The 24,752-nt window shown below is 40.3% G+C and overlaps 1 protein-coding gene across 1 annotated transcript in view; it reads right to left on the reverse strand.

Moving 5' to 3' along the window:
- The window catches only part of DNAH7 (dynein axonemal heavy chain 7), a 227,691-nt gene that overhangs the window by 179,660 nt on the left and 23,279 nt on the right, over nt 1-24,752 (reverse strand). The window contains exons 8-12 of the mRNA XM_034786290.1: nt 21,106-21,231; nt 13,243-13,362; nt 10,749-10,932; nt 9,283-9,462; nt 7,414-7,689 (exon numbers count right to left, since the gene is read on the reverse strand). Of these exons, the coding sequence (XP_034642181.1) occupies nt 7,414-7,689; nt 9,283-9,462; nt 10,749-10,932; nt 13,243-13,362; nt 21,106-21,231 (886 nt within the window). The remainder of the gene's footprint in view (nt 1-7,413; nt 7,690-9,282; nt 9,463-10,748; nt 10,933-13,242; nt 13,363-21,105; nt 21,232-24,752) is intronic.

Consider the following 24,752-nt stretch of genomic DNA (forward strand, 5'->3'; position numbering starts at 1 on the left):
CCAGTGCCTTATAATTAATACTTCTCTATCCGTACTAAAAATTAATATGGCATTAATATGTCTCTATCCTTACAGGAAATGCCTCACTGAATACATCCTTGGATTTCATTTGCATTTTTCACAGCTGTATCACATTGGTGGCTCATAGTCATATCCTGTGATTGACCACACATTCAGGTCTCTCTCCTCCTCTGTCGCTTCCAACTGATGAGTCCCCAGCTTATAGAAGAAATTCTTAGTATTAGACCCTAAGTGCAGATATACTTTGTAGTTCTGAATTTCATCCCATTTTAGTTTTCAAGGTCATCCAGATCTTTCTGTGTAATATTCCGACCCTCCTTTTTTTTGATGATGCCTCCCAACTTTGTATCATCAGCAAATTTTATAAGCACACTCCTATTTTTTGTGCCAAGGTCATTAATAAAAATATTGAATAAGATTGGTTCCAAGTCCAGTCCTTGAGGAACTCCACTAGTACACTCCCTTTAGTCTGATAATTCACCTTTCAGCACAACCCATTGCCCTCTCCTCTTTAGCAAATTCTTTATCCGCCTTACATTGCTGGTATTGATCCCCCACCTTCCCTACTTTAACTAATTTCCAAATTTTCCAATGTGGTACTGTGTCAAACGCTTTACTGAAGTCTAACTATTGTACTTCCCTTTATTAAAAAAAATCAGTTATTTTCTCAAAGAAGGAAATCCGGTTAGTCTGATATGATCTACCTTTCATTAACCCCAGTTGCACTACACCCATTTTCCATTTATTTCTATGAATTTTATTATTCTTTCCTTCACAATTTGTTCTAAAGCCTTGCATACTACTGAGGTCGAAAAAACAGGTCTGTAGTTGTCCAGATCACTTTATTTCCCTTTCTTAAATATAAATTAGCTTTTCTCCAACCATATGGTACTGCCCCCAAATAGACAGACTTATTAAAAATAATTGATATTGAACTAGCTATCTCATGGGCCAGTTCTTTCAACATTCTGGGGCGAAAATTATCCTGTTGCACCTATTTGAACACGTAAAGCAATTTATGTTTTTCTTCCACCTCAAATGTGGTAATTTCCATTTCTAGCATTTCCACCAGCCATTAGTTAAATACTGCCTTCATGCACATGTTCCATATTATAGCCTTCACTGAAAAATGAGGCAAAGTATTCATTTTGTTTTAGGGCCATATCTAGATTATCCTTAATCTCCTTCCCATTTACACTGCATAGCAGTCCAATCTCACCCTTCCTTATTCTATTTTTATTTATGTAACTAAAAAAACCTATTATTTATTTTAATTTTCTTGGCAAGAGCTAATTTAGCTTGAATTTTAACAATTCTCATTCCATGTAGTAATCTCAATGATGTAGCTCTCTTTGCTGATCAACCCCTTTCTCCATTCCCTATAAACTCTCTGCTTACTCCTCTTGATCTCTTTACAGTTGCTATTCATCCAGCGAAGTCTGAAGCCTTTCCCTACAAGTATTTTCCCCTTGCTTGGGATGCATATTTTTTTCAGATTGTTTTTGTATAGTTGATTTGAAGAAATTCCAAACCTCCTCCTCATTAAAATCCTTGTGCTCTTCAATCCAGGTGACTTCTTTAACTAATTCCTGTAATTTCCCAAAGTGTGCCCCTTTGATATAAAAAATCCTAGGTTGACAACCAGGTTTTGATTATTCTTCCATTTAATTTAAACTGAATAAATTTGTGATCACTCAATCCAAGGTTACTAAAACTAAGACAAAATTGCATCATCTCTTGTTGTTTCAGTGACGATTTGATGAAAAAAAAGTCATATGTTGTAACCTCTGGGTGAGCTAGAGTTCACTTCATTCCTCTTCTCCAGTCTCTAAAAAACCCAACTCCCATAGAAAAGCAGCTGGAGACCCAGAATTCAGTTTCTACAGATTTTCAGCAAAGATTGCACAGGGTCAACCTCCCCACATTCAAGTCCCAAAAAGAACAAAAGGAATCAACTTAAATAAGTACCAAATTTATAAAATCTTGTAATAAAGAAATATAATAAATAATAATTTACAACATAACATAACTATTTTATAACCCACATTCATTAACTTCACGGTTATACATAAACATAAAGAAACAAAACAAATTAAATCTAACTAGGTCATTCCCCACAGAAACACAGTGAGAAGAAAGTCAGAGTTCCCAAAAGCTTAGGTTGAATTCACCTGAGTCTCAGTTAGAGTCTTTGATTACCAAACTATACAGTCAACTAAGTCAAAAGCAACATCTTCCCTCGACTTGCTTGTAGGAATCTTCAGTTGGAATCAATGCAAACTCTTATTCCTCCTCTGCTAAAATCACTGTTAGCCAGTCAGCTAACTGATTAACCAACTAGTCAGTTAAGTATATAGATTTGTAAAAAGCCTACTGCAAAATGTTTCAGAGTTAGGTAAAACAGCCTGCTTTCTGCTCTTGGGCTCAGCTTCTCCCAGTCCACATAGGACACGTGGCCTTTTGTGAAGCAGCTCCCCTGACTGCTTGCCCTCATGTCCTGCTAGAGGGAACCCAGATCTGAAGTCAGTCTCATAGACTTCCTCATATCTGTAAGTGAGCTTCCCTATCCTTCCTGGTTTTCAAACTGAAGGATTTGCAGATAGCAAATTTCCCAAGAATGTGCAATTCTCCTAAGAATCATTTACAGGCTTTGCTCCCTTGCATGACAAGCAATATTTAAATCCAAGGAACCTAAAAGAGGCCATCCCTAAGTCTGAGGTCTAAGTCAGAAAAACTAAAAAATAAAGGCTTCCCAAAAGCAGGGCCAGCTCCAGGCACTAGCCGACCAAGCACATGCTTGGGGCGGCACCTTGTAAGGGGCGGCCAATCTTGGGGTGTCGGGGCGGCACTCAGGTTATTTTTTGTTTGTTTGTTTTGTTTCGGTGGGGCGGCGCTCAGGTGTATTTTTTTTTTGTTTGGTTCGGCAGGGCAGCGCTCGGGGGGGGTTGTTTTTGGTTTGGCGGGGCAGCACTCAGGGGGGTTGTTTTTGGTTCGGTGGTGTGGCGCTGGGAGGGTTGTAATGGCCGGGCGGCGCTTTTTTTATTTTGGGGTTTTGGTTTTTTGGGGGGCTTTTTTGCTTGGGGTGGCAAAACAGTTACAACCGGCCCTGCCCAAAAGGCAATAAAACTAGCTAACTTACTAAGAACATCTAAACTGCACTAAGTTAAATGACGAAAAGGGCGCTGCTAGCAGTGAATGTGGACAGGGAACCACTCTATCTAGAAACTAACAGCCAATGAGCAAAATTGAGTGGAGGTTGGCACGAGAGGCCCTTACACATCTTCAGTGCATACCAGAATGCCATACAATACGAGAATGCCATACAAACACTGCTAGCCAAAAGATTCCTGAAGCACATGTTCACCATTAGTGGAACGTGCATATGGACAATCATTCGGAGAAGTACAGTTTTCTCTTCGTTGTCATGAGCTGCATTCAGGAAAACTCAAATCCGTTATAAACTTTCAGTATACTATCTTTTTACACGTGCACATTTTAAATTGTAATTACACACACACAAAACTATGTTAAAAGAATGTCATTTATTGACTCTGTAGGAATCCCTCCATCCATACATCAAAGAAATTGGATTATTTCTATGTGTTATACAAGGGCTTGCTGATAAGAGGACGTACCATGGAGATGGATGCTTTTGAGGGTTATTCTGTCAATTCTGCTGGAAATTTCAGTGACAATTGATTTTCAGTGTTAGTACTAGCCAGTGTTAACTTACTTCAGTTTCCTTTGCACCAATAGCACTACCCCCCTAAATGTGAGGAGAGTAAGGTGGCAAAGACTGATTGGAGAAGAGTTCTGTTCCAATAGCGCTGCAGGGGGTGACAAGGGAGATAAGTCTTTGCTGACTCTGAATCAAACATGGCTCCTGTGAACTCTATGCTTTGAGTAGAAGTGAATGTGGCTTTTTCTCTGTTTATTTTGAGGTGAAGAGTAGCAAAGAGCCTTTGCATTACACAGATCAAGCTGGAAGAACCCACCGTCCAGGTCAATTGGGAGGTTTGGGGGGAACCCGGGCCCGCCCTCTACTCCGGGTTCCAGCCCAGGGCCCTGTGGACTGCAGCTGTCTATAGTGCCTCCTGTAACAGCTGCATGACAGCTACAACTCCCTAGGCTACTTCCCCATGGCCTCCTCCAAACACCTTCCTTATTCTCACCACAGGACCTTCCTCCTGGTGTCTGATAATGCTTGTGCTCCTCAGTCCTCCAGCAGCATACCCTCTCACTCTCAGCTCCTTGTGCCTCTTGCTCCCAGCTCCTCACACTCTCGCACTACAAACTGGTGAGCTCCTTTTAAAACCCAGGTACCCTGATTAGACTGCCTTAATTGATTCTAGCAGCTTCTTCTTAATTGGCTCCAGGTGTCCTAATTAGCCTGCCTGCCTTAACTGGTTCTAGCATGTTCCTGATTACTCTAGTGCAGCCCCTGCTCTGGTCACTCAGGGAACAGAAAACTACTCATCCAGTGACCAGTATATTTGCCCTCTACCAGACTCCTGTACCCCACTGGTCTGGGTCTGTCACAATATATCTATCCACTCTTTTGGATGTGGCCATTATTGATACTGGAATCTGCCACAATTCCTTTACAGGGTCGTTCAATCCCTCTTTAATAGGCATTCCGAGTCTATCAAACATGAAATTGTGCAGAATGTCTAGCAGCTTGTGAGGCTTCTCTTGCGTTACCTCCAGCGGGATGTCAGGGATCTCAGCCATGCATTTCATGAACTCTTGGAATGCCTTAAAGTTGTCTGCTGGACAGGGCCAGGAGGGATTCACTGCCTCAGCAGGATGGGAGAAGAAATGAAATTGCAGCTGGGATCAATCATTCTTCCATGTATTCCTGTTGATTATCATCACACTCCTCCTGTTCTTTTAGGATCTGTCACTGATCTATACTGCTTCTTAGAGAAAGGGGATCTAACCCTATATGGCAGTGGCAATGAATGTTGGCTTGCGGGAGTAGGATTGCATACCATAGAGTGCCAAGTAGGGCCATAATTGATAACTATATGAATACTAGACTGATGGGTCCAGGGGAGGATAGCACATGGGTCTGTTCCTTATGAGACTCATGCCTTTTACTGCTCAGAGAGCAGCCTCTTGAGTTCCTAGCTAATTCCGAATGTGACACCCATTGTAAGAATGCTTGATAGAGATCTTGTAGGTCTCTTGTATCAAGATCTCTATCAAGCATTCTTACAACTACAGTACTCACCTGTTGAAGTGAAGAAACAGATTGACAGAGCCAGAAGAGTACCCAGAAGTCACCTACTACAGGACAGGCACAACAAAGAAAGTAACAGAACACCACTAGCTGTCACCTTCAGCCCCCAACTAAAACCTCTCCAGCGCATCATCAAGGATCTACAACCTAGCCTGAAGGACGATCCCTCACTCTCACAGATCTTGGGAGACAGGCCAGTCCTCGCTTACAGACAGCCCCCCAACCTGAAGCAAATACTCACCAGCAACCACATACCACACAACAGAAACACTAATCCAGGAGCCTATCCTTGCAACAAAGCCCCTTGCCAACTCTGTCCACATATCTGTTCAGGGGACACCATCATAGGACTTAATCACATCAGCCACACTATCAGAGGCTCGTTCACCTGCACATCTACCAATGTGATATATGCCATCATGTGTCAGCAATGCCCCTCTGCCATGTACATTGGCCAAACCGGACAGGCTCTACGCAAAAGAATAAATGGACACAAATCAGACGTCAAGAATTATAACATTCAAAAGCCAGTCGAAGAACACTTCAACCTCTCTGATCACTCGATTACAGACCTCAAAGTCGCAATACTCCAACAAAAAGACTTCAAAAACAGACTCCAATGAGAAACTGCAGCATTGGAATTAATTTGCAAACTCGACATCATTAAATTAGGCTTGAATAAAGACTGGGAGTGGATGGATCATTTGTGACGAAGTGGGACTGTTCTTAATGTTTCCTCTGAATACTGTGTGGGTACCTCAGTTTGCCCTATGCATTTCTTAAGTCTCTAGGGAGTGACAGATTTCAGAGTAGCAGCCGTGTTAGTCTGTATCCGCAAAAAGAAGAACAGGAGTACTTGTGGCACCTTAGAGACTAACAAATGTATTAGAGCATAAGCTTTCGTGGACTTCAGCCCACTATGCATCCGAAGAAGTGGGCTGTAGTCCACGAAAGCTTATGCTCTAATACATTTGTTAGTCTCTAAGGTGCCACAAGTACTCCTGTTCTTCTCTAGGGAGTGAGATTGTTGCAGAGCAAAGGGCCTGTGTGCATAAATAGCCGGCACTCTGTCTCCTGGCAACTAATGGCCGGGGCACTTCCCCCCTGCAAGGGGATAGCTAAAGGTGTTGGAGAACAAAGAGATCAGATGACCTCCTGGCCCGGGAAAGAGGAAAAGGCCAGAAAGGAGGGGCTGGAGTTTTTCAATCCTGGGCTGGCTGAGGAATCGTACAGAACCCTGAGGTTGGGGGCTAAGTTCCTTACTACTCAGAAGGACCTGACTAAGGGGGTCTTGTTTATTGCCTACTAGCTCTAGTGTGGACTGTGCTCCTGTCATCTAATAAACCTTCTGTTCTACTGCCTGGCTGAGAGTCATGGTGAATCACAGGAAGCTAGGGGTGCAGGGCCTTGTCTCCCCCAAACTCTGTGACAACATTACACAAAGTAAAACCTATTTCCCCATGTTATTTTTTGTCCCTACTGTTACTCACACCTTCTTGTCAACTGTTGGAAATGGGTCATCCTAATTATCACTACAAAGGTTTTTTTTCTCCTGCTAATAGCCCACCTTAACAAATTACCCTTGTTATAGTTAGTATGGCAACACCCATTTTTTCATGTCTTCTGTGTATGTATATCTTCCTACTGTATTTTCCACTGCATGCATCTGATGAAGTGGGTTTTAGCCCACAAAAGCTTATGCTCAAATTTGTTAGTCTCTAAGGTGCCTCAAGTACTCCTCGTTCTTCTTGCTGATACAGACTAACACAGCTACCACTCTGAAACCTGAGCGTGTAAAAGAAGCGGACACTGCCACAGCCCTGGACAGCTAGAAGGAACTGAAGGACATTTGGGTCCACTCTCCCTTTATGCTCTCACGTGAAAGAGGGGCATTAGGGCCGCAGGAATGGCCCCAATGGACACTGCTGGCCAAAACAATCCAATCACACATGCACAGGGTACATGCACACCAGAAGTTGGATCCATGTGGACAATTAGTCGAGAACCACCAGCTTCTTCTACGAAACTGATGAGATCGAAATCACTTTAAGTACTGCTAATAATTATAAACTTTGATAAACAGCATACCTAGTACAAAACTAACTTTAAAATAAATTCAATGTCTTTTTATGAAAATAAAAATAATTTACCTTCCTAGAAGTGTACTGTATTTCCTCACTGAGGTTTTGGTACTTGACAGCTTCTTCTGTTATTTCTTCAAAGGTATGTTCCTCTGACAGGAACCGATCAATATCCTCGTCAGCTTGTTTGTTTATCAAGAAACTGTACTTATCATACAGTTTGAGATGCTCCATAGGTGCAATGCTTTCTTTGGCAATCTCTTCTTTGATCCTTCTCTTATGCTCATCCAGGATCTCATCGAGGATAATAGGTTTCAAATTAGTGGATTTAGACTTGCTTTCCGGCTTTGGAAAAACACATTATTTCTGTAACTTGTTTTACTATGTTTATCTCATGAACAATAAAAATTGCACAAAATAATCAATTAAATGTTACATAATCATGCAGCTTTCTAAACTGAATTTAGTTATGTAGGTCTTGTCTAGACAAACAGTTAGTTTGTGGAAAACTGGAGTATAAATCTACAGAGGTCCAGCATGCTTCATACTAAATGTCCACGTGGACTCTGCATACTAAAAGTTCCCTAGTGTGTTCTGACCTACTGCCAAAGGACAGTTAGTGTGCAGCATCACAGCTTACCATGCACAAACTGTTCATCTACACATGTCCAAAAGATATTCCTGCTGTATGGCTACTCAAATTCAGCATCAAACTCCTTTCTGTCCTAGTTTGGTAGTCTGAAAATGGTAGTCTGAAAAGTCTCACTGGCTATCAAGAATATAGAAATGTATCATTCAGATATTGTTAGAGAATGTCAATATGCTATTTAAAAATAAAATGTTTATTGCTATTTCAAATTTAATCTATATTAATTTTATTTTATCTGGAGAGTCACAACAACTTCAGTCTAGATAGTCTTGCTATCAACTGATGAATCGGTGATGTTCAAATTAAACTGAACAACTTCCTGTAAGTCCCTAATGAGCTTTCAAGCTTGGAGGCACAATATTTACATTCCTTAAAAAATAATCTTAATTTTATCCTTTTCCAATATTCATTCTTAAAATGAAAGTAATTATATTTGGTAGTCAGCCTCTTAATAAACTGATTATCTGTTTGAAAGACATGTTATTCTGTTTTATTTGTTTGTCACCTGATAGCTCATTGAGTAGAAACCTGATTCAGGAAAGTATAATTATTCAGGATAGCACTTTAAACATGTGCTTAACTTTAGGTATATTGATAACAAAATTGAAGGCCATACTGTCTCACTTTTTCCTCTAGCTTTACTATCACAAGTCTCTGGAAACAATCAAAGAGAGGAATGAGGAAGAAGCATCTCAGTTAACCTTTGCTAGGTTATGAATTACATCCTTAAATTGTAAGTAAGATGCAATTTGGAATCAAGATAGCGAAAACTAATTAAAATAGCTTTTTATGGTTTTGTTTAGTGTTCTTTAGTCTGGGTAGCTTTCCCATTTGGGCTATTATTTTAAATTGCTTCATAATGTTTAGATGATTAAAACAATTTAAACTTAGTGAGTTCCTTAAAAGATATGCTTTTAACCTCTATTAGTAATAATCAGTTCACAAGAATGTATATTTAACACAAGACTATCCTTTGCATTACCAAAAATGAAGGCAGTTTTCATAACATTAAGGTCAGAAAAGTTTCCAGAAATACAAACGTATTGCCTGTTTTCTACTATATATTTAGAAGAATAATTACAGAAATTGGATTTTTAAGAGAATAGTTTAAATGTCTTAGATTAATAAGGTTAGAATTGTTTCAAGTGTTCTACAATGTACTAAAAGAGCAATATTATACTACTGTGAAAGATATAAAAGGAGAATTATTAATCAATTACCTATGACCTATATCTAGCAACAACAAAGTGAGAAAACAAAAACAAAGTTATAAAATAGTAATTTCTTACCCACTTAGAATATAATTTGGTCTCAACTCTTGGCACAAGATTGATAGCTTTAATCATAACATTATAAATATTCAGAAATATAACTTCATAATCATTAAACTCAGGTTCAAACTTAATACAGTCTTTGTCAAGGATCAGCCTCATGATGAAACCTGAATGCTCATAGGCTCGAACAGATTTCTAACAAAAACAGAATGCAATATATTAGTTACCTCAGCTCATATAGAAAAAATCAAAAAAATATTATTTCAAAACCATTGCAGCTTAAGCACTGAAATCCTTAAGGGTGCTAATTGCAAATGGCATGCCTTACATAAGGTAAGCATGATAAAAATTACATGTAAAATTGCTCTGATAAAATTTACGAAACATTGGCATTCATTAAGACTACATTCAACTTGTTATTTTGTCAGTATGTGGCAGGGATGTATACTATGTACTACTCCAAACCAGAACTTTAAAAAGTTGGTTACACAAGTCAAGGTTGTAGCAGCTTTACATTATTAGCACTCACACACGTAACACCACATGCAAGGTAAGATTCTGCTCTCAGTTGCACAATATAAATCCATTTACTTTAATAAAGCTACTGCAGATATACACTGGTGTAATGTAAGCACAATCTGATCCACAAAAACTAACCTGAGAGTATTGTGGGGATAATATTTGCACCACAGAACACTAGACTACTCTTTTTTCCCTGTGATGGGGCTTCTAAGGAATCCAACCATGGGATCTCTAATACTGTATTAATCCCTGATGAATTCCATGGGCTTTTCACCACCCTTTCAAATTTGGAACAGCTATCTCTTTCCTGTTAAAACCCTTCTTTCATCTATGTCAGACTGCCACCATTTTAATAACATATTATAAATATGCTGAAATCACCATTATGAAGGGATATATATTTAATTGAACTACAGATAAAATTATCCATCAGACAACAAATATCACTTAATGAATGAGCAGACAAAATAACAGGAACAGAGGGGAGCTGGACTGGACACAAATTATGAAGGAAAAAGAGGATCACGCCAGCTCCCCAGCATGCTTCCCTGGGATCCTATGGAAGTTCCTCCACCAGCATTCTCTGGGAGTGGGGGTCCATGCAGATTTGAGGGCAAGGCTGGGGTCCAATGGAACAGAGATAGGGAACAACTACACTCTGCAAGGTTTGGATGCACATCAATGCCTTCCAGCTATAAATCTAATTGACTACAACTACAAATTATATTTTTGATTGATTGGATCCAAAATATGTTAATATTTCCATTTTCACTTGACAAAAATAAAGGTGCTTTTGCTTTATTTTTCTTGGATATTTTAACAAGACTGTAGCTTGCCATCACAATTCTTATGACTTCTTTTTGATAAATCTTTTCAGAAAAAATAGATTAAACATGAAAAAAGTCATTTTATGTACATGGACTAGCAACACTGCCTTATTAGTATCTAACCCTACTTACTGGAGGCTGTACAATTAAATCCGTAAAGTCCTGAATTGAAAGTAAGGCTAAGTTTTGCAGTTGTCGAGTCATTAAAGTAGCAGCACAGTCGAAGAAAGATTCTAATTTGGCACTGCTGGCGTTAGTGGGCACCTGCTTTCTTTTATTACCTTGGTAATAGATATTTTGCACTTCTGGAAACCACCTTGAAAGAACAGAAAAGGATGTTTTAAGTGATTAGAATGAACAAACTCTGGTTTTTAAATAAATTTTTATATTATATCTCTTTTAATAAAGTCCTAAGACACTGTAGTATATCTGAGCAACTATAGTTTAACTTGAATGGTGTCATATGGCTGAGTGACTTAAACAGGAATGTTTACCTGAAATGTTATCTGCTATTATGGAATCAAATTTCAAATATAAAATGTGAGAGAGCTAAGTTTGTTATCTTGTTCTGGTCTTTTATTTCTCAGGCAGAAGGGAACAGAAGTGTTGCAGAGGCAGCACTCTCAGTCCCTGGAAGAAATAGTTTCTTGTGTCACTTATGAGTAACCTCAGTAGGTATTAATAAAGAGAATTGACAGAGATCCAAAGGGAATTCTGTCCAACTGTTGCTGGCCATAAGATGGAGCCGTATGAATAGGGAAACATAAAGCACAAACACAAAAGAGTCTGTAACTCCAGGTTCTGCCAAGGATGCAGAGGAACCCTCTCCAAGATGTGGGTGGAATATATGTGACTCTAGCACAGTAAACCCAATAAATAACACAGAACTCACTGTAAGATTTAACATTTAAAGTTGATGACATAAACTCAGTTTTAATTTTAAAGACAGGTAAGAAACTGCTCACTCTGGAGTGTGTAGATAAACATCCAGCACTTCAAATAACAAAAAAGAAGGCGGAAAGTTTTGACAGAGTTTCTTTATACAAGTTAAAACCAAAATGGTAGCAAAAATAGTAATGAATGATTGCAGGAAGCCAAAAAGCAAACAGATTATAGAATGGTCACCAATCTGGAGTACACTGAAACAATATAGCCTCAAAATAAGCTTTTCAAAAATGAAAAAGTAATTCTGGGTACTACAATGGAGACCCCGTTAGAAGATTGATTTTCAGAAAGTACTGAGTATTCACCCTCTGAAAAACAGGCTCTGTAAAGTGTCCCATATTGAACACGAAAAAGGCAAGTCACCCAAAATCATTGCTCATTTTTAAAATCCTGGCCATAATATCAAGTTTCTTTAGGTCTTCAGGTTTTTGTAAATACAATATTCCTTAGAGGATTTATTACTGTAACAACTACAGAGCTGAATGTGTAAGTAATGAAAGAACAAATTCAACACTGTCTTCAGAGACAGTGCCATTAATGCTACAGTAAATTAATCTGAGTTATAGACCTATATTTTTATTTGAATCCGCTCAAGAGTAACATGGTTAGGGCCTGATTCTTCTGCCAAAAAAGTCAATGGGAAAACTCGCTTTCAGCTCAGTGAGAGCAGAAGTTGGCTTTATTGTATAGTAGAAACGTTTAAATGCAAACTACAGATTATCTTAAATTGTCATAACTTATTTACTGGGCAGTGATAATAGATATATTTTTTCCTTTACTAATCTTGCAGTTCTTCAACATTCAAAACTGAATTCAGTAGGAAGCTACAAGCATAGAACAAAGACAGGACTTGGCCCACTGAAGTGTCTTGCAAGAATAATATTGCCAAACTGCTCAACAAAACTTAAACTAAAAATCAAAGGAAGCAAAATACTAAAAAGTAGGTCTTCATTAAATTAAAATTACTAAACAATAAATTATACTCATGATCCTTCAATGGGGCTCCACAGCGGGTCTATGCTAATGAATCCCATTGCAAGATTAGGGCCTTCTATAGGAGGGGTTCTATATATGAAACTAAAGGCTATGGAACTATAGTTTTTCATCTATACTCAAGCAGTATAAGAAAGGCTGCTTCTGGAGATCTGTGATTTAGATCTGTAGTACTGGAATAATATGTGGCTAATGTGAATTAGTATTCAAAGCCTATTAATAACAATGTTTTTATGCCAACAAACCAAAAACAGGCATTTTAAATGGATCCCGTAATCGGTATGTTAAAAACTTACAGTCTCCACAGAATGACAACCAAAATAAGTGAGCAAAGTAGACTCAAGTACAGTTTCTCATCGTTGTCTAAAATCCAGAATAAGCATTACTGCATAAATCAGTATGATATACTTAGCATTTATACATCTCTTTTCATCCATAAATCTCAAAGCATTTTACAAAGGAGAGTAAGCATCATTATCCCTGGTTTACACAACAGGAAATTAAAACAGAACAACAATTACATTGATACATTTTAATTGTACATATTAGAAAAAAAGATGCCACTCTTACTCTTTCCCCCCAAAAAACAAAAAGGCAAACCAATAAAAAAACCTTCCAAAGATATATAGAGCAGAAGTTAAAGATTTCTCTCTGTGCAACTTAAGCATAAAGATATATTTGATCATACTTTTTAAGCAGAACTTCTTTGGCAGATTCCATGTGCTTCAGGGCAATATTCTGGAAGAATGAGAGTTCCATTGCTTCCTGACGATTGTGAAATGTTTCTTTATCAACTAAGCGTAAATTTCTGTAAGACAGTCAAATGAATATTTTAAGTATATATACTTTTCACTTTGTATTTCTCTCTCTGAGTTATTGTTTGTAAAAGGAAAATTACCAAATTACATAGTTAAAAATTATAACTAGGACCATACCAAATTCACGGTCCATTTTGATCAATTTCATGGTCATAGGATTTTTAAAATCATAAATTTCATTATTTCAGCTATTTAAATCTAAAATTTCATGGTGTTGTAATTGTAGAGATCCTGACCCAAAAAGGAGTTGTGTGAAGGGGGGACATCACAAGGTTATTGTAGGGGGGGTTGCGATCAACGTTCCCTCTAATTTTTTACATCCATGTCAGAATAAATTTTGTTATATGCACCAATATGGAGAGTGAGAGCTCTGGCTGGGGGTGCGGGTTCTGGGGTGGGCTGGGAATGAAGGGTTTGGGGTGTGGGATGGAACTATGGGTTGGGGTGCAGGGATGCGGGCTCCAGCTGGGGCTGCAGACTCTGGGGTGGGGCTGTGGCAGGGACAGAGGACTCCCCCAACCCTCTCTCAGCACAGCAGCCCCAGGGCTGGGGCGGGAGGAGAGGCACCTCTCCCCGACAGCAGCAGCTCTGGAACCCCCATCCCTCAGAATTCGCTACCCCTGGACCACTAGGGTACCAAATTCTGCTGGATAAGCAAAGAAAGCCATCCTTACATGGTGGTAACTGCGACTGGTGGGAAAATGTGCCAGTTACAGTTTGTGCCACTACACTCTGCACGCCTCAACTTGCTCCTCTCCCTGCCCACCCCATACGTGTCTCCTCTCCAGGTCCCCATGGCTGCGCGCCCCTTTATAGCCTGCTGCATGGCCGCATAGCTTAGAAGGAACTTAGCTGCAGTACTGCTACCCTTACTTCTGCGCTGTTGCTAGTGGCAGCACTGCCTTCAGAGCTGGGCAGGTGGAAAGCGGCGGCTGCTGGCTGGGATCCCAGCTCTGAAGGCAGAGCTGCCACCAGCAACAGCGCAGAAGTAAGGGTGGCATGGTATGGTATTGCCACCCTTAATTCTGTGCTGCTGCCTGCAGAGCTGGGCCCTCAGTCAGCAGCTGCCACTCTCCAGCTGTCAGCTCTGAAGGCAGCAGCGCAGAACTAAGGGTGGCATGGTATGGTATTGCCACCCTTACTTCTGTGCTGCTGCTGGCGGGGCGCTGCCTTCAGAGCTGGGCACCCAGCCAACAGCCGGTGCTCGGCAGCTGCACAGCTCTGAAGGCAGTGCAGAAGTAAGGGTGGCAATACAGGTCTGTCGCATCTTACGCGCATTTAACATGTGCGATTTCAGCTTTACGCGGTCGGCAAAAACAAAACAAAACAAAAAAAGAGAAAAATAACAATTTTAATACTGTACCTGTAGTGCGGGCGATTCCGCCCGCTATTCAACTCAATGTAATTTTGACTATACGCGATTTTCGCTTTACACGTTAACCGCGGAACGGAACCCCCGCGTAAGATGAGACTCACCTGTACTTCATTCCCCCCCCACACACACACACACACAATAACCTTGCAACTCTTTTGAAACTCCTTTTTGGGTCAGGATCCCCAATTTGAGAAACACTGGTCTCCCCAATGAAACCTGTATAGCATAGGATAAAAGCACATGAAAGACCAGATTTCACAGTCTGTGACGTTTTTCATGGCTGTGAATTTGGTAGGGCCCTAATTATAACCTACTTCTTAAGTTTGAATTTAAAATTATTTCACATCCATGATTTTAATTAAAATAGCAAATTGCTATAAGATATTTGCTACTATTATCCTAGGAAAACAAAATATAAATTTAAAATAAATATTGCAATATTGCCTACAAGTTTTGCATATGCTTCACATGTGCAACGAGATGGCTGGGGTTTCAGAGAACTTTAAATATGATGTTAAGTTGAAGATAATGGAACTACTCACATAAGTAAAGTTAAGCATATGAATAAATGTTTGCAGAATTGGGGCCCATGTGCAGGTCACCAATTCTATTTACATTCAGGAAAAATACCTTGTATGCGCTTTAAATGGTTCCCTTCTAGTAAAATTCAACTCAAGAAGCTTCACAAATATACAAAAACACAAATATAAGACAGAAATAACATTTTAGTAAATTTAGTAATGTGAGTCAGCTAGCAAAATTGCTTTTAACATTTGTAAGATATTTAAAGCCAAATAAATTGGGTACTTGTCTGATAGTTAGCAGATGTAAAAACAAATGTGTAACCTACTACTGCAATTGCTTTCTTGGTTGGAAAGCCACTGTGGATGCAGTGTTGATTCAATCTTCTGGTGTCAGTCAAAAAGAGCAGGATCATGCAATTTTGTCTACTCTGAGAAGCAAAAAGGAAACTCTGGGCCAATTAACTGACTGAGCAGAAATAATAAGGTGAATGAGGAAGAGGGTTGAGCAAAGAGGGGGAAAATACCTGCAAGTACCCTGCTGAGCAAGATACTAACCCTTTCCTACTTGGAAACAATCCTAGTGCAGATTGACTGACTGAAGCATTCCTTCTCTAAATGCCACATCAACTAGAATGGTCAGGTTCATATGGAGGTGCTTGGTGAAAAGGTGGACAGAGCTCCAGGTGACTACTCTGCAAAAGTCCATCCATTTTCAAGCAGAGGGCTGGACCAAGAGAAGCTTGTATGAGGACCTCCCACAATTTAGGAAAAAAAGGTAATTTCACTTCCTCCTGCTGTGTGGAAGAGGTCTTAAGGGACTGAGTAATATGAGAAAAGGTACAGGTGTAATTGTCTGAGAAAACATGCCTGGGGCATCTGCAGAAGGAGGGGGAGGACAAATTGAGAGGCGGGAGTGATAGGCAAAGGTATTGGGCCCAAATCTCACTTCCCCTCTTCAACGGGTCTGGTATAAGGGGTATGTGATAATTGCTTTCAGTTGCAAAGAGCTCCCTAGAGGCTACAGAAGAAGGAATGAGGAAAAGAGGAACTCATTGAGAGGAGTATCAGTTTAAGAAGTTCCTTGTGGGGGACAGAGGTTCCATGACCCTTAAGCAGAGAAACTGTGTATACCCTATTGACTGAGGTAATGACCTAAGGTATAAGGAGCTCTTCTTCTCATACAGAGAACAGGGAGTCACTGAAGGGTGAGCCTGAAAGGAGCCTCCCAACTCCACTCCTTCCCCTTTACTGATGATCTGGCTGTCCTGTCCAAAAATGGGCAGAGCAGAGGTGTTCCAAAGCAAAGTGAGGATGCCTGGCTTGAGTCTACTCCTAGTGGCAAATAAGCTGGGTGGAGAGAACCACAGAGCTACTGCTTAAATGAGTATTGTAGGTACACTAGCCATGAGATGGGTGAGAAGAGGGAAACCCCACATACAGGGCACCTTCCCAACATTTTTATTTTAAACAACAGCAAAACAGGCTTGCAGACAGTGTCTTCAGTGGCTCCTGAGGCTGAAAAGATCATTTGATTTGGTGCAAGGGGCTTTCTGCCATCCTCAACACAAAGCAGGATGACTGAGATTTAAGAGAATGCCTGAGAGGGGAGGAGGCTGAGTGATAAAATTGCTTGTGCTAAACAGGTTCTCTGATGACTGTCAGTAGGGGAGGAAATCAACATAGTGTCCTCACTAGGGAGCCAAGCCACAGTTCAGCTTTTCAAACTTAAAGGCTTGATCGCCAATCATATTACAACAAATACTAAGATAATTTTTCTACAGAAAATGTATTTGGTATGAGGACAGAGGAAGATGGGATACAAAAAAACTGGAGCTTTGATATGCATATCAGATAATCTCCATTTAAATGGTAAGAAAAGGAACTTTGGGGCCTGATGCTGCACTCACTGTACAGTCAATACTCCAGCAGACTTACAGAAGAGTTTTGGGTGCAAAAACTGCTTTCAAAATCTAGTCATAACTGACCCTGTTACATATGGTTCCATTTTGTGGTGTACATAGAAGCTTAATCATGTTCCATTGCTCAGCTATTGAAGAAATTATTTTATCACCTTAAATAAGTATCTCCAACACTCAGCTGGAGACTGGTCCCCCTCCCACTGAAGTAGGTGGGAGTTTCTGATTAGGACCAGTTTCCAGTCACTGAGGGCTAATGTATCCAAAGAGGAGACCCACTGCCAAAGCCAGGGAGTGATCCTTGCTGGTGATGACCAAAGCAGTAAAAAAAAAAAACCAAAAAAGTCCCACCACAAACAACAAAAAACTGGACATGTCCATATCAAAGATGCCTAGGAGAAATCCAGAACCCAGACAGGTGCACTCTGACTCCCCTTCTTCAACAGAACCCAAAAGAACTGGGAGGGCTGCCTCAAACTCTTTCTGATGAAGGAAGCTCTGAAGACCTATTTGACTGAGACTGGAACGGTCAACATCAAGAGGCATCTCAACTTTGAATACCCAATAAACATGGCTGTATGCATGGCAAAAGTAGTGTCAAAGTCCCAGGCCAAAGAGGAACATGAAGACTGATGTTGAAAGCTCCTCGCTGCTAAACCCTGCAAATTTGAGAACAGCTCTAAATGATTTTGCTTACTAGAAGCTTCCAAGATCATGTGACAAGGGCACATATATCGCAACAGTTAGCTATACAGAAATTTCTCAAAGCAGAACAACATCAATTTCAGAAGCCCAAGCTAAAGATTCTAAATTCTGCACCCTATTTGCCAGAATGTATGACATTTAGTAGATAAGTGAAGAATATCTGACAGAAATAGTTTATTGCCCCTTGATTAGTTCTGACAATTCAACAAAAATGTCTATTTAATTAAATGAATCAGTTTTAGTATCTTTAAAAGGTGCATTGTATTTTACTAAAAAGGAATCTTACTAGAATAGCTTGCATTTCTGATTATTACAGAATCTGATTAACTGTCAAATGCTGCTTACTGGGTAGCTTAATAAATCCCTGTCACAGAAATTGGGACTGTCCCCATTAGCCATATCTGTAGATTTAAAAGACAAACCTAAATTTGACAAAGAAACCCTTATAAAAGTTTTTTTTTCCATTGTCTTTTTCTTGGCTGTAAAAATATACATTTTAAAATTAATTGGATTTCACATCTGAAATTTTTCACTTGGAAGTTGATTCAACTGAAGATTCAAATTAATGTCACTGTTATTTGAAGGTCCTGAATCATCAGAAACTTTTAAAGATAATTCCCTCTGACAATATAAAGTTACTTCAGGACTCTTGCTGTCAAAATGAGGAATTACCTAACCAGAATCAGCTACAGTAATCAAGTAAGAGGATTCTTCTTTGCTTTCACACCTCCTACACAATGAAAATATGTATATACTCGATCATAAGCCGGTTCGTTTCTAAGCCAACCCCCTGAAGGATAAGTAAAAATTGAATTTTTTTTATAACCCGTTCATAAGCTGACCCTATAATTCAGGGGTCAGCAAACTTTCGCTCCTGGGCCATCAGGATGAGAGAAGAGAAGAATGAGGGGGAATTTGATAGCTGCTTTCAACTACCTGAAGGGGAGTTCCAAAGAGGATGGAGTTCGGCTGTTCTCAGTGGTGGCAGATGATAGAACAAGGAGCAATGGTTTCAAGTTGCAGTGGAGGAGGTCTAGGTTGGATATTAGGAAACACTATTTCACTAGGAGGGTGGTGAAGCACTGGAATGCGTTACCTAGGGAGGTGGTGGAACCTTCCTTGGAGGTTTTTAAGGCCCGGCTTGACAAAGCCCTGGCTGAGATGATTTAGTTGGGAATTGGTCCTGCTTTGAGCAGGGGGTTGGACTAGATGACCTCCTGAGGTCCCTTCCAACCCTGATATTCTATGATTCTAGGATTCTAGGATAAGCCGCTGGTAGGCCAAGATGGTTTGTTTACCTCAAGCGTCCGCAGGCACAGAGGTAAACCTAAGTAAACAAAGTGTCCTGGCGCGCCAGCTGTTTACCCTGAGGGGCCAGGACAGCAACTGGTGGAGAAATTTTTTGAGGGGGAGAAGCTGGGAGTCAGGGGAGTAACCCCTGTGACCACCCCCCACAGGACCCCACCCCTAACCCACAACCCCCACACTCTCCCCAACCCATCCCTTCCCACCTTATCTGGGGAGAGCCAGGGGAGGATGTCTCTGGCCTGGCTGGAGCTGCTCTGGCAGGCTGGGCGGCATGGCTGCAGCCTGCTCCGGCAGGCCAGACCAGGCAGCGTGGCCGCAGCATGTTCCAGCAAGCTGGGCCAGGCGGCATGGCTGCAGTGTGCTCCGGCGGGCCAGGCAGCGCGGCCACAGCCTGCTCTGGGGGGTGGGGCCAAGCGGCACAGCTGCAGCCTGCCAGCCTTGGAGCTGCAGCTGCTTCGGAGGCTGAGGGGAGAGCAGTGTGGCCAGAAGCAGAGAGACTCTGGCCCCACCTCTTCCCTTCTGTCTCTGCTGGCTGTGCTGCCTCTCCTTGCTCCCCCTGTTGGGGGAGGGGCTGTGTCCCACCTCTCCCTCTCTATACCCGTTCATAAGCCGACCCCCTTCTCTGGTGCTTCCCCTTTTTACTAAAAAAATTCGGCTTATGAATGAGTATATATGGTATTTTCAGCTATTAATCTCTTAGTTCTCTTAAGTTCTTAAAATTGAGGTTCTGCTATACATATGCACTTTGTCCCCACATATCACAGTTCCCAACTAACCTAATCAGCAAGGTATGATATGTTAACTAAGGCAGTGATTTTCAAGGAACCCAATGGAGTGAGAGTGATCTGCCCTCACATTACTAATGTGACTCATGGGAACATCAGAGACTGATATGACAGAAAACATTTTTGTACATTCAACATGAATCTGTGGGACTGCCATACTTGCATAATTTTCTCAATAGCTCACGTGGTACTCCTTCAATTGTTGATTATATCCCACAAGAATGGGAATACACCTCTACCCCGATATAACGCGGCCCGATATAACATGAATTCAGATATAACGCGGTAAAGCAGCGCTGTGGGGGGGGGGGGGCGGGACTGTGCACTCCAGCGGATCAAAGCAATTTCAATATAACATGGTTTCATCTAAGATTTTTTGGCTCCTGAGGACAGCGTTATATCGGGGTAGAGGTGTATATGAATTCCTCTTTTCTTAGCCTAGCAGTTAACACTGTTGAGAGCCTGAAAGATAACATTCTGAACTATGTATCCATTGGTAGCAAAATATTCTGAGAGTCCTGCATAAAAGGATGTCAAGGCAGACATCAGTAAAATGTTATAAATTTGTGGGGCTAGATGGATAGAGATCATAGACACTTTTTTCCATCCTGGAATAAGCCTTTTTGCATGCTCCTTTTCTGAGTAATCTAACATCATTTTTTTTTAGACTATTAAACATTTTTTCTAATGCTGAGTTTTTGCCTTTCACTATAGACTCAGTGGCTGTCCTTCTGGTCTCCTACTTGGTCACAATGATAGAAGCAGAAAAGTAATAAAAATGTGTTTGGAATGTCTGACTGGTTCAAGGACATCCTTCATTAACCAACTTTCAGATTTAGCAGAAGTAAATCAAAACAGATCCATTGCCCCAACGAAAACATGTAAGTCAGTTCAACTTCAAAATGAAAGGAGGCAATGGTCTTCCCATGACATGGGTATATAATCATCTCCCTCACTTTCAGTCCCAACCCACACACTGTATCAGGAATGTGGCCAGCTATATAGAGTCAACAATCACTTGGAAGATTCCTTAGTAGCCTTAAATCCTAAAATGACACAGTAAGTAGATTTTGCACATTTTCTGTCAGAAGAACTTGAAATCTACAGGGTCCACACTTACTTAAAAGAAGTCTCCCATAAGTCCAGAACAGCCAACATTGTGGGGTTCATTGCATACAAATTTTCCTTTATGTAACTGCAGGCTGACAAGAAAGACTTGTTCCAAGGTTTTGGCACAACTTCCATTCTAAACAAAACAGTAAAATAAAGTCTCCAGTTAGTCATGCTAAGAATCCAAAATATATGTATATTTTCCTTAATAGTTATAATTGTGTTGCATGCCACTGAGATTTACAATTTGGGACATAAAACTAATTTCCTCTTTCACTCTTAAGAAATTAAAAATATTGTCCTAGAATTTTGGGGAGTACATATAAAATTAAATATTGAGATAGAACTTTATGATAAAACTTAAGCAGAGATATGTAACTCATTCATGGTCCCTTATGACTTCTCTGAGCTCATCAAACTAATTAGATTACATGCATGCTGCTTAAACAGGTAATTAACCAATATTTTTTTCTCAATGAGCTTGAATATGTAATAGGTAAGGCTGGATGTTTGTCACAACCATGATTTTTGTCACAAAACCAGTGAATCCTAAGGTCTTTTAATAAAACGTCATTGCCTTTTTCACCTCAGTCTGCCTGCTACTGAGTACAATTTTCAAGCATTTTTATGTGTTTAGCACTTTGTGGTATCCTGCTAACTTTACATACTTTAAAAACTGTTAATCATAGTTATTTAACACTTTCTAATGGAAAATAGATTTAATAGTTAAACTATTTTGTGCCATGACTTTTTAAAAAACTAAAATTATAACAAACATGTTTTATTGTGACAGAGATTAATGTTTCTCGCCTGTAACCAGAGTTCTTTGAGATGGACTCTGCATGTTCACATTCATGGGATGTGCTGATGGTGCGGCTCTGACGGTGGAATATTTTGATAGCAGTGCCTGCCTCTCTATTCACTGTTCCTGAATGTTGTGAGGATCAAGGTACAGAAGGGGACATGGTGTTCCAGCCACCTCATTTCCTTCCAACAATCTCCTCAAATCCAAGTTTGGAATTAGGATTCGGAGAAAGAAGGGAAGATGGTCTGGGAGTGAGAATAGAGAGAGTACCTCTAAAAAAACTTAAGTTACAGGTGAGTAACCTTTATTTCTTCTTCGAGTGGCCTCTGCTTATTCCCATTCATGGGATATTTTGACAAGCAGTACTGACCTTGAAGAAAGGCGGGACATGGAGTCCTAATTAAAGAGGGACTGAAATACTGCTCGGCCAAACTGAGCATCTGATCTAGACACTAGGTCCATAGTAAACATTTTGTAAACATATCTATGGATCTCCACATTGCAGCCCTACAAACTTCTGTATGTGGAACATGTCTAAGGCATGCCATTGAGTTCACCCTAACTATGGTGGAATGGGGATAGGGATGGATGCTAATGTGCAGGCTCCTTATATGCATAGCCTAACCCAATTTGATAATGCCTAAGAGGTGATCACTTAACCTTTTTTATTATTAGCATAACGTGAATAGATTAGGAAACTTTCTTAACTATTTAAATAATAAACTCAAGCCTTTATTGCATTTAAAACTAAATTATGCAATTTATTTTTCACCTGCATGTGCACGTGGGCTTGGGAAAATTACCAGCAGGTTAATTCACTGATTAATGTGAAATTGGGTTACCAGCGTAGGGAGAAACTTGTTGGTGACATAGCACAATTTTATCTTTTTGAAATACTATAAATCGCAGGTCAGCCCTGAGAGGCTGCAGTTCACTCACTTTTCTAGCTGATGTTACGGCTAAGGTGAAAGCTGTTTTAATTGAAAGGTGAAATAAAGAGCATTCTCCCACTGGCTCAAAGGGAAGCTTCATAAGCTGTGTTAGGACTATGCTAAGATCCAATGCTGGTGAAGGGTTCTTGATTGGTTGGTAGAAGTTCATCAACCCTTTCATAAATCTCTTTCCTGTCCCATGTGTGAAAACAGATTGTTTTCTATGAGTGATAAGTCGATATGGTGGGTAAATTAACTTTAATCGATAAAGGGACTTGAAAATTTCAGCTGTACCATGTATACCAATATAGCCTGAATGAAAGCTGTGGTTAGGACAAAATTCCAATGACCATGAACTGTCCATTTATTGAAGTGTGCTCCTCATCCCACACCGGATGTTTCTGAGGTTACTGATGGAACTGGAGGGTTAAAAGCCAGACCCCTTAAGAATAGTGTGACTGAGTCTCCCATGATAGAGACAATTGCAAATTCTTTGGTATCGTCTTTGTTAGAGACATGCTGGCTAAATTTCATTTTGAGCTGGGTGTAAGTTGTTGCATATATAGCTGAGGCTATTAAGCCCATTAATTTAAGAAAGAATATGGTTCTCTGACATGGTAGTTGGTGTAGTAAAGCTATGGCTAACTGAATCTTTAAAAACCTCTTCTGGAAGAAGTGCTCTCCCTACTTGACAGTCCAGAATTATCCCTGTGAAGAGGATCATTTGAGGGAGTAGCAAGAGCAACTGCTCCAAATTTAGCCTAAGTCCCAACTTCTCAACTAGATAACCTTAGGATACATGGTTCTGGATAGATTTTCTTCTGGCAATGGTTTGAATAGCAATTAAGTCATCTAAATATGGGTATCCATGGATCTATTATCAGAGGGGTAGCCGTGTTAGTCTGAATCTGTAAAAAACAACAGAGGATCCTGTGGCACCTTTAAGACTAACAGAAGTATTGGGACCATAAGCTTTCGTGGATAAGAACCTCACTTCTTCAGATGCAAGAAATGGAAATCCCCAGAGGCAGGTATAAATCAGTATTGAGATAATGCGGTTAGTTCAATCAGGGAGGGTGAGGTGCTCTGCTAGCAGTTGAGGTGAGAACACCAAGGGAGGAGAAGCTGCTTCTGTAGTTGGATAGCCATTCACAGTCTTTGTTTAATCCTGATCCATCACACCTCAACTGCTTGGTGTTCACACCTCAACTGCTAGCAGAGCACCTCACCCTCCCTGATTGAACTAACCTCATTATCTCGATACTGATTTATACCTGCCTCTGGAGATTTCCATTACTTGCATCTGAAGAAGTGAGGTTCTTACCCACGAAAGCTTATGCTCCCAATACTTCTGTTAGTCTTAAAGGTGCCACAGGACCCATGGATCTATTGTCTCTGTAAATGTGCTACCATAGCTGAGAGGCATTTTGTAAAACTTCTGGAGCCAGCAGAAAGACCAAACTGAAGGACCCTGAATGGGAAATCATCTTCCATACTAGAAAACAAAGACTGAGTCTGATTGACATATGGCAATATACATCATTCATATCAAAAGCTGCCAACCAATTCTGTGTTGAAAGGGAAGGTATTATAAATGCTAGGGTCAGCAAATGTAAGTGGAACTTTCTGACAAAGGAATGTTTTCTCAATTCTAATATAGGTCAAAAGCCTCCATCCTTTTTCAGGATTAGGAATTATCTTTAATAAACTCCTTTTCCTCTGAATTCCCTTGACACCTCATCTATGGCCACTTTTGTCAAACCAGACAGAACCTCTGATCTTAGTAGACTTATGAGAAGGGTCCCTGAATAGGGATGAGATAGGGGGTATGCTTGAACTAAAACTTATCGAGATGGATCCTTAGCCAATGTAAACTGGCATACCTACATTGAAATCCATGCAGACTGTGCACTAAAATCA

Source organism: Trachemys scripta, chromosome 11 (assembly GCF_013100865.1).
Source record: "Trachemys scripta elegans isolate TJP31775 chromosome 11, CAS_Tse_1.0, whole genome shotgun sequence".
In the NCBI taxonomy this organism is placed as follows: Eukaryota; Metazoa; Chordata; order Testudines; family Emydidae; genus Trachemys; species Trachemys scripta.